We start from the raw sequence: 10,255 nt of genomic DNA on the forward strand, positions 1-10,255 counted from the left end.
AGAAGCCTGGTTCTTTATATAACCTTGTGAATCATGCTCTGGGATCGGGCCTGGGGCTGGGGCAGCTCGGCTTTCAGTGAGGCTCTGCCCAGGGACGGCAGGGGCGCGCCCAGCTGAGGCCCGCAGAGCGAAGGAGGCTCCGGTGCCGCGGGGCGTCCAGGGGGGCAGGAGGCTTCGTGGAGGTTCGGGGCGCCCAGGAGGGGAGGGAGCGAGGAGACGCTGGGGTCTGGCAGGAGCCGCAGGCGGAGGACTCTGGGGAGGCATCTGCGGCTTGGCAAAGGGGGGTGAGGGAGCAGGTCTGAGCCCACCGGTCACCTCTGGTGTGCAGCCACGTCCCGGTCAGGCAGTGGAAGGGAAGCCGTTCCCCGGGCTGCCCGGCTGGCTTTTCTGCAGGGGCTGAGTTGGGAGGGCTGGGGGACGGTTCCTTCCTCGTCCGGGATCCAGCCCTTGGGGTCACCTTGCACGGGAGCAGGGCTTGCCTGGCACCTTGCACCCGGCCAAACCCGCCTGCCCAGGGGAAAGCCTTCATCCCGGGGCAGAGCTGGATGGAGGGAGCTGCGGAGGGTCCTCCACGCCTCCTCAGGGGCTTCCCCCTCTTGCTTGAGTCCGTCATCTCCTAGGGAAAGTCAGGGGCTTGCCATTTAGCCCCAGGCCTGATCTGGAGCCCCGGGGAGTCGGGTGTGTGCTGGGAGCAGTTTCTCTGACAGCTCCTCTGCTGCGCGGGCGACCCTAATGCCTCCAGGGGTGGGGGTTAGGTGCCAGCGGGGACGTGGGTGAACAGCAGAGACTAGACAGCCTGTGCCTGTCTGGCATCGCCTCTGCCCTCGGGGCTGGGGGGCATGGGATTACCCCATCCTCCCTCCCTCGCACGCTGGCTCCCGGGAAGCACGAGGCTAGCCGGGCACCTGCAGCTGTGGTGTGCGGGAGGGTGAGTGAGGTCCCAAGGGACTGGCGCAATGCCGGTTCCTGTCCTGGAGCCTGATCAGGCCGGGGGGTGAGTCCGACTCTAGGTGCAGTGAAATCTTCATTCCCGCGAGCGTTTGGAGCCTGCCAGGTGCTGGGTGTGCCTTACACATGGCAGGTCCCAGCTCTTGTTCCCGTGGTGGCGTGGCCGGGGATTGGGAAGAATTCCCGGTCCGGGAATGACCGGGGAAGCCGGCCCAGTCGGAGATGGCTCCAAGCTGCCAGGCTCTGGGCCGAGGCTCAGGCGGGAAGGAAGCAGCTGGCCTAATTTCTCCTGTCCTTCCAGGACTGCAGAGTGTCCGAGAGAGAGAACCAGGTCCTGTTGATCGTAAGTACAGCCCCGGGCGCGGGGCCGAGCAGATCTGGGCAGGGGCGAGGGAGTCCGGCTGCAGAAGCCGGGCTGACCCTGTCCTGTGCTCCAGTGCAGGCATGTCGTGGGCATCTGCGAGAGCATCCTGAGCTGCAGCCCCACGTCTCTCCTGGACCGGACGGCCGTGCTGGAGAGCGTGGTGCTGGACCTGGCGCTGCCCGACGACAGCCTGGTGAGTCGGCTCCTCCGTCTCTCCCCCCAGCCCTGAGATCGGAGGCTGCCTTGGCAGTTGGTCCGACGGCCCCAAACCCCGTGCGTGTCCATCTCCGCAGGGCATCGAGATCGAGTCCACCAGCTCTGGCCTTCACTTCATCTCAGGGACCGCCAGCGAGGTGAGCGAGCAGCCGCAGAGACGCGGGGGTGGAGGCAGCGTTGGATCCGGCCTGGCCGGTCCCTCCACACAGGGAGCGAGGGCGTAACGTGCAGCTAGAGTTGGCCCCCCACATCCTCCCACCTCCCGTGGCCCCAGCTGCGACCTGGCAGGCCTGGTCCCCTGGGCTTATTAGCACCTAATCCCTCTGCCTGAGCCAGAAGGATAGCCCAGCCTGACTGCGACCCCGCTGCAGCCGCAGACGAGACGAGTTGCATGTGCCCCCCCAGCCCAGCCTTCCCCCATCCCCCCGGGCTGCAGCAGGCGGCTCCAGCTGGCCCCTTCCTTCATTCCTCTCCTGCCTGCGATGAGCTGCATTGCCCAAAAGGTCAGGCCAGTGGGTTAATAGTTAATCCCTTTTCCCCTGGAGCTTACGACAGTGAGAAATCTCCTTAGGCCTGGTTAGGCTGCAGTGCAAGTGGCTCTGGATCCCACGGGCTCTTGAGTCTTGCCCTCGTCTCTCTTCTAGTCTCTGGCCGAGCACTGCAGCCAGATCCTGCCGGGGGATGAGCTAGTGCAAGTCGGCGACCAGGTGGTGGTAAGTGCACGCGCCTCCCGGCTGTGTGGGGCTACCCCGGGTCTGAGGGGGCGAGCCTGCAGGGGGGCTGCGATCGGGGCAGGCGCCTGGTGAACTTGCATCTGGTTCAAAGCAGCCAGGAGTTAGCCCAGGGTGTGGGCGAGTCTGGTGGGTCCAAGGCGGGGTTGGGGTCTGTCCAGCCTGGAGGGCTGCTCCACCGTAGACGGGGGCCACCTCCCTGGTTGGGCTTGTTCTGCGCAAGGCAACTCCAAGCAGGAGACGGGATCGGGCTGCTTCTTGCCTCTGCGCCAGGCCCCGTGAAATAGGGGTCACACCCGCCCCCTCGTCATAGAGCCCTCCAAGAGCCTGGGGGGCAGGTGCCAAGGGCTGTGACTTCCTCTTTACCCAAGACCTGGGGGGTCCCGTGGGGCAAGGAGCCTGGATCGGCTCTGCTGCCGGGCTCAGCATTACCGGGAGATCTCCGGCTTCTGCAGCGGCTGGGGCTGGCTCTCTTCCTGGGTCCGTTTCCCTGGCCCCCGCTTCCTCGGGTGGGGAAACGAACTTCACAAGGTTGCTCCAGAGCCTCTGCGCTCCCCCCTGTCCCCAGCGCTGGCGCGGGGCTCTTGGCGACATCTTTTATCAGAGCAGCGGTGTAGTTGGGAGAGATACGAGATGAGCTGTGGGGCACGCGATGCCCTTTCTCAGGCCCGGGAGAGGAGCAGACGGGGCCCGAGCAGCATACCAGGGAGGCCGGTTACTGTTTAACTTCTGCGTAAACGGGAGCTGTCCTTTGAAGGAGGGGAAGACGGGCCCAGGGAGAGACGCTGCAACGCACATTTTTGGTTCAGGCCTGGTGGCGCGGCTGCAGCTCCATCCCCTTCCTCTTCTGGCACGAGAGGCAGGCTGCAGCCGGGAGGCAGAGGGGAGGGGAGGCCGACTTTTATTACTTTGCAGCTCGTCCCTTGGAGAATGAATGTCAGGGACTCGGCTGAGCTCTCCACCTGCTTTACAAACAGCAGATAAGAGCTCCCTAAACTACCCGGCGCAGGCAGGACTGGCCTCCCTAGCGCAGGGCTCGCTGGGCAGGGGCGTTGCTGTTCCCTGGGGAGAGGAGCTGGCTCTCGAGCGGGGCGCCAAGTTAAAGCAGTGTTGAGCGGGGATGCTGCCTTGCGGGAGCTGCAGTTTGGATGCCTCTGGCTTCCCCTTCTCCTGCCAGCCTATATCTCCCAGGGTGCGCCCTGGTCTTGGGAGCTGTTGCATCTTGGGAGATGTAGTCCAGCCAGGCGCCCAGCCCAGGAGAGGAGAACGGGGCATGGGTCAGCACTGCGATGGCCTCGCTACGGGGTCGTATGCGGGACACCCCCTGTCTGGCCCCCCTGTGAAGGAGAAGGGGCCACGTCCCATGGGTCTGATGGCTCTGGATTCCCTTGCATGGCGTGGATCTGTGCCGGGATCCCCATCAGTTGGTTGACTTGGGTGCGCAGGATGAGCATTGACTCGTGGTCCAGAGTCCCCCGGGTCCCGGGGTGCTCTCGCTCCAGAGCCAGCTGGCCCACCTGGGTATCCAAAACTGTCTCTGGATGCCCCTGCGAGGGGCTGGAAGGGAGCGGGACGACTGGGACCTCCTGCTACAAGCAGCCGGCCGAGAAACCAGTGGGCGAGTGGACCCTGTGCAGGCGACTGGCCCTGACCCGCTAACTCCCACGCAGGTGGGCTGGACCCGGATGAATCTGGCTAAGAAACTCCTCGAAAAGCCGAGCCAGGTGACTTTGGTGCTGAAGAGGATTCCCCTAAGCTTCCTGGGGTCTCCTCCATACCAGGTGAGTGGGGCCAGGAGTCCCCACATCCACAGCCGGCGAACCCAGGCGTCAGCCACTGGGTCACGTCAGCAGCGACTGGCCTGGCCCAGCGCAGCCCGGCCGGGCGCTGTGACGCTGTGAAGCGCCTGGAGGTTTGCGGCTGGTTTGATGCTCAGATGCTGCCGGGTCAATGCTCCAAGAGCCCTAGCGAGGCACCAGCGCCGCAGGGGCGGGGGGGGGTCGTGGCAATACAGCGCGTGGCAGGGAGCTCACCGCTGGCTCTTCGCAGGCCCTGGAAAGCTCCGATGCGGCAGACTCTTCGGGCTCCAAAGGCAATGACTCCCCCAGCACTTCAGTCTGCCTGCCCTGCAGGTAAGAGCCTAGAAGTGGTGTCTGAAAGGGCGTCGCGCTGCTGGCTCGAGGGCATCGAGCGTGCGAAGACGAGTTTGTGTCTGTCAGCGGGGTCTGCCGTCTTTGCATGTTCTCCTGCCCCCCGGGAAGCTACAGAGCTTGGAGCCTAACAGGTGCTAGAGGCGTATTTTGCTGGTGACTCCCCTGGCCCCACTCGGCCGGTGGGTGGCTGGCCCCCTTTGCGCTGTTTACCAGAGCGCCCCAGGGAGTAACTAGGAATAATGGGTGCAAACTAGTAGAGAGTAGATTTAGGTTAGACATTAGGAACAAATTTTTTTCCAGTAAGGGTGGCCAGAGTCTGGAACGGGCTTCCACGAGAGGTGGTACTATCACCTAACTTGGGGGTCTTCAAGAGGAGGCTTGATGGTCACCTGGCAGGGGTCATCTGACCTCGGTCCTCTTTCCTGCCAGGGGCAGGGGGTCGGACGCGATGGTCCATTGGGTCCCTTCCGACTCTATAATCTATGGAAACCCTTATTGTGGCAGTGCCCGCGGGTCCTGGGCTCGCTGGCAAGGAGCAGCCCCACACGTTCCCCAGGTTCCTGCCACGTTGCCTGGCTTTTGTGGACCTTCCTGTTTCCTTGGCACCGTTCCCTTTGCGACCAGGGGAAGCTCCGTGCACGGGAGGCTTCTGCAGAACCCGCTGTGGTGTGCGGGGCAGAGCGAGGAGTTCCTGCAGAGTCGCTTAGCATCCCAGCAAGCGCCTGAGCTCGATGGCCAGCTCCCCCTCACGCCCCTGCAGCCAGGGCCGGCGGGCCGGCGCGCTCCTGGTTAATAGCAAATGCACCGAGGGGCAGCTGTGCCTGGTGAGTGCTGTTCAAAGGCTCCTTCTCTCCTCAAGCGTGACGGCCAGCCAGGAGCCGGGGCCAGACTCTGCGCCGGGAACCGCTGCTGACGGCGAGGAGGGGCTGGCCCTGCACCACCCGGAAGAGGACGCAGGGGACCTTGTCGGGCGCCCCGGTGAGGAAGGTAGGAACAAGGTGCCGCTCCGGGCTGGATCAAAGGCTTCCCCTGTTGGGGTACTCTGCACGTGGCAACGAGGCGACTGCTGGGCAGAGCCCGTGGCTGACTCGGCTCTTCCTTGCCGGGCCGGTGCTGTGCCACTGACGTAGGTAGCGATGGGGCTGGTGGGAGCTGCGGGGGCACGGTCTGCGCCCAGGATGGGGATGCTGCTCCTGTCTGACTCACCGTGGGGCACTTGGCAAGGCCCCCCAAGCTCCAGGCTCCATTTCACGCCTGTCGTGCAAAGCTGGAGCTGGCCCAGGGGCTCCGGGAAGACCCTGTGCTGTGTGGGGCAGGTGGGCATGCCCCGTGGGTGTGGGGGCAGCCTTCCCCCCCCGTGGTGGGGTCCTAACAGGAAAGGAGGGTGGGGGCACGTGCTCAGATTGGAGCAGTTCAGTGTGGCTGATGTTTTCCACCTCTGGTGCTCCGGCCTGGAGCCCTGGGGTCAATGGCACTTGCTTTATAGTGCAGGCTCTGGTGCCATGCCAGCTTCCCTGAGCAGACAACCTGACCCATTGCCCCAGCATGATGTCCCAGGAGCTGCCTGGCTCTGCCTTGATGGCTTGGTCTTTGCAGGAGCATCTGTGGGAGAGAGCACAGCTGTGGGGACGGACCTGGAGGGTCCCCTCTCCCCAGCCAGACCCAGCACTTTGGCCCTGGATCTGGGGCCACCGGGATCCCCAGGGAACAGGAGCGGAGGCAGGAGTCCGGGCCTCGACCCCTCCGACCAGCCAAGCCAGGTGAGAGCGGGCAGGCTCTTGGCATCTTTGGAGAGAATAGGCTGCCGGCGTGCAGGGGGACCCTGTCCTCGGGTCTGCCGAGGGGCTGAGATGCTGGGCCCAAGCTCCCAGGGGCCCTGGGACGAACCCAGGAGCAGCGTGCGGACAGGTAGAGAAGTGGAGCCTCTGGTCCCAGCTCTGAGACCAAGCAGCTCCACTAAGAAGTACAAGGCTAGCCATGCAGTGGCTGGTGTCTGTGAGGGAGATGTAGGGAAACTGGGGCTGCGTGAGAGGCATCTAACCGGTGGACCTCACCGCTGCAGGGCAACTGAAGCAGGCTGGACCAGGAGTCCCATCCCGTCCCGTCCCTTTGGGGTGGGTTTTCCAAATACTCTTGAGCAAGAGGCCGGTGCTGGGGAGAGCCCTGCTGCCCCCTGCCCGGGTCTGCGTCACAGATACCTTGAAGGTGCCGTTCATGGCCAGGATGCATCTAACCACAGGTCCCCCTTGTCCCCTGCAGGGCAGCCCGGAGGGTCGCTGCAAGCAGAAAGGTGAGTGGCGCCGTCCTTCCCTCGGGGGCTGGAAGGGAGATGCCTTCCCAGGCTCCAGCGTGACCAGGAGACTGGGCTTCTCCCCGCTTCCTGCCACACTGAGCTGTGTCCTGGGGCCTGAGCCCCTCTTGGGGCCTGCCTGGGTCTGGGCTATGTGGCCAGGAGCAGGGAAAGGGAGGGCAAGGGCTGGGATTCCCCAGTGCCCTGTCCATGGCTGGAAGACCCCGCTCAGCGTACCGCAGCTCTTTCCCCTTCTCCCGGCTCGGGGCTCCCATCTGGGACAGTCTGGGAGTGGGTCTTGAAATAGGGGCCATGTCCCCACTGGGACTAGGCTGAGGACTAGCAAACTTATTACCTTTTCTTGTTGCACGTGACTGGAGCATTGATGCCAGGGTGGTCGCGCAAGCCCCATCCCATCCCCCCCACCCCTCCCCAAACATAGCCACTGAGCCAAGGGATGGGGGCACAGCTGACCAGGTAGCCCCATCCTAGACGCGCCCCTCTCCCTCCCATGCGCAGGAGTGGCGACCAGGCTGAGCCGCCGGCGGGTCTCATGCCGGGACCTGGGCCGGGTGGACTGTGACGGCTGGCTCCTGAAGAAGAAGGACCACGCGGGCTTCATGGCCCAGAAGTGGAAGCGGTGCTGGTTCGTGCTCAAGGGCCATGCACTCTACTGGTACAACCACCCCCAGGTGAGTCAGGCCTGGTGCTGCAGCCGGGGTTGGGGAGGGAGGCAGGGGCATGGAGAGATGAGTTACAGCTCCCTGTGCCCTGACCTCATGGGATGCCCGGACCTGCAGGCGGCCTGGGAGGCATCTATGTTCCTGGCTGCAGTCCTCCTTGGGCCATAGACACAAGTGACTTGGTGGCACGTGCTCAGAGGTGACACATCAAGAGCAGGGAGCAAATATAACAGGCCTGGGAAGAGGTGCACGTTGCAGCAGCCTCGGCAGGCAATTCTTGCCCCCTATGTCCTGTTCCTTTGGCTCCACCGCCCCCGTCTTGAAGACGCTGCAACAGTCCCTGAACACTTGAGTCTTTGGCCCGTGGCCGTGGGGCTCCATGCAGCATCCCACAGCTCAACAGATCTTGCTTCTTCCCACAAAGAGCAGTGGGCAAAGCCGTGCCTGATGCATCTGTTGTATCCTCCCCGCAGGATGAGAAAGCTGCAGGCCTGATCAATGTGGCCACTTACAACTTGGAAAGCACGAGGGAGCTGAAAAAAAAATAGTGAGTTGGGGAGATGGGGGACAAGAGGCCTGGCTTGCTGGAGACAAACCTCCACCTGGCAAGCAGTGTGGGTGGCACCTCAGTCCCTGGCACTGGTGACTGTGAGGTGGGCCATGGTTGCAGTTTGTGCCAAGCCACTCCTGGATATAGTCCAGGCCCAGTTTCCCCAGCAGAACCTAAGCATGGGTGGATCCAGGGTGTTGAAAAGGGAGGTGCACCCTCCCCATATACCGCAACACGTATTTTTCTTCAGCTAGAAAGAAACTAGAAGATTTACTAGTATACCAGGGCCCCTGGGCTCCATTATTTAGTTTAAGATATGAACAAAACCAAGTATAACTTGATTGGAACAAGGGTAAAAACAGCTGGCGGGTCTGTGAAATAGGAGCTCTGTGACCAGGATCATCTCACAGACGGCAGAAGAAAGGGCAGCTCGATTCGTGGGATATCAGTACTATTACGAAGCAGGGGGGGTCCTTAACACCTGTGGGATGAAGAGTTTAGAAGGAATTGGGTAGATGATGATGAGCCGTGAAGTCCCTCACTGCTGCCTGAATGAAAAGCTGTGGCCCCTGCCAGGCAGCTGGTTTTAAACAGTGGGTGCAGCAGGAATCAAAGCGGGGTGCGACTGCGCCAGCCGGGATCTGCCCCTGGGGTGGAGCAACGGGGCCAGAGCCTCAGCTGGGGGGCGATCAAGGACTCCCATCCCCGCGTTTCAGGACTGCCGCGCAGCTGGGCAAGCGCTGGTCCTTGTCTCAATTGGGTGAACATGGAGGGAGAGCTGAACTTGGAGTGCTACGAGGAGCAGGCACGGGGTGGGCACATGCGGGGCACATTGTGATGGAGGGCAGGGGGGTGCTTTGGGGTGGTCCTGGCAGGATGGTGGAGGAAACGGCTGCATTTTGTGCTTCCAGTGTCTTCCAGCTGTCCCACGAGAAGTACAAGCCCTTCGTGTTTGCGGCCGAGACCCTGTCAGACCTGAGCATGTGAGTAACCGGGTGGGGCAGACCCAGGCTGTCCCAGCTCAGAGGTTGGGCGATACCCAACAGCGATCTGCAGAGATTACAACCAGCGACCTGGACGTGACTGCGGACGGGGCTCCAGGGCGGGCGCCGAATGTGCTCTGACTTGCAGGCTGCGGCTCCGGCTAGTGTCTGCAATGTCCTGTTGGCAGCCCCGCGGCGCTGCCTGGCGGCTGCAGGACAGGCATTCGGGCACCCAGCTACGCGGGTGGGTTGGGTGGGGAGGGTAGAAGAGGGGTTGCGCACTTGCTCCCCAGTGGCCCATAGGAAGGCCAGGCAGGGGCGCGTGGTGCAGGGCTGGCTTCTCCCACCCCCCGGAGGGCTGCTGGGAGGGGGGATCTGCAGGCTGGGAGAGGAACCGCTCCGCTCACCTTCCTAGGTGGGTGAGTCGTCTGATAGCTGCCAAGACCAAATACAACCTGGCTCACCAGTCGCTACCGCACAGAGAGGAAGGTAGGAGCCTGGTGGGTCAGGATGGGCCCTTTCCTGCTCCCCGTCTCTCTGGCAGCCCCCCCCCTTCCTGGCCTGGACCTCGCCCCCGCCAGGCATCTGTGGCCAGACTCCCTCCAGCATCAGTGGTGGATGAGAAGCAATGAGGTCCAGTGGTTAGATCCCAGATCGGGGTGCCACGAGGCTCTGCCCCCTGCCCCCCATTGTGGACAGCGGCCATACGCTGGGGCTGGCCCCAATGGGAGGGGCTGGGGGAGGCTTAACCCTTTCAGCCCCAGGAGAAGGGGCAAGAGAAGGGTGATGTGTTCTTGGCCCCGGGCTGGCGGATCCCTCTCTGTCTCCCTCTCCAGACTGCTACAGCGAGACAGAGGCTGAGGACCCCGACGATGACGCCCCCAGACCCAGCTCTGAGCCAGTGAGTGCTGGCAGCAGGACAGTGTCACTGCCGGGGGGACGGAGCTAGGGGGCACCCCCCTTTGTGCAGGGCTGTTGCCTTTTTCTGTTGTGAGGTTTTTGGGGTGCAAGGGCTCCAACCTCCCCCGGGCTCCTTGCTGCTCCACTTGGTGGTAATCGGGCATCGTTGTCTTCCACAGCCAAAGCGCCGGGAGCTGCAGCGCACCCTGGAGAGACCCCAGCCCCTCCCCGCAGTGCGGAGCAGCAGCAGCTCCCCCAGGCCAGCAGGGAGCCCTCTGGGCAGCCCCAGCAGCACCGCACCCCGCTCCCCCCTGGGTAAGACCAGCCGCTCCACCCATCCTGTGCTGACCATTGCTCCGGCTTGGGGTCCCCATCACCCCTTACTGGCCAGTCTCTTCTCTCCAGCCACCTTCATGCTTCAGCTGCCTGGGGTGCAT

General features: G+C 63.4%; 1 protein-coding gene across 1 annotated transcript in view; it reads left to right on the top strand.

The window, feature by feature from the left end:
- Nucleotides 1–10,255, top strand: part of CNKSR1 (connector enhancer of kinase suppressor of Ras 1) — a 24,481-nt gene that overhangs the window by 7,130 nt on the left and 7,096 nt on the right. Inside the window, 15 exon segments of the mRNA XM_019512465.1 lie at nt 1,250–1,291; nt 1,386–1,505; nt 1,606–1,665; nt 2,173–2,241; nt 3,930–4,040; nt 4,309–4,391; nt 5,272–5,399; nt 6,009–6,172; nt 6,672–6,702; nt 7,222–7,394; nt 7,859–7,932; nt 8,847–8,918; nt 9,334–9,407; nt 9,755–9,819; nt 9,998–10,133. Of these exon segments, the coding sequence (XP_019368010.1) occupies nt 1,250–1,291; nt 1,386–1,505; nt 1,606–1,665; nt 2,173–2,241; nt 3,930–4,040; nt 4,309–4,391; nt 5,272–5,399; nt 6,009–6,172; nt 6,672–6,702; nt 7,222–7,394; nt 7,859–7,932; nt 8,847–8,918; nt 9,334–9,407; nt 9,755–9,819; nt 9,998–10,133 (1,402 nt within the window).

This window comes from Gavialis gangeticus, unplaced genomic scaffold (genome assembly GCF_001723915.1).
Source record: "Gavialis gangeticus isolate Ggan-Ray unplaced genomic scaffold, GavGan_comp1, whole genome shotgun sequence".
Taxonomy (NCBI): Eukaryota; Metazoa; Chordata; order Crocodylia; family Gavialidae; genus Gavialis; species Gavialis gangeticus.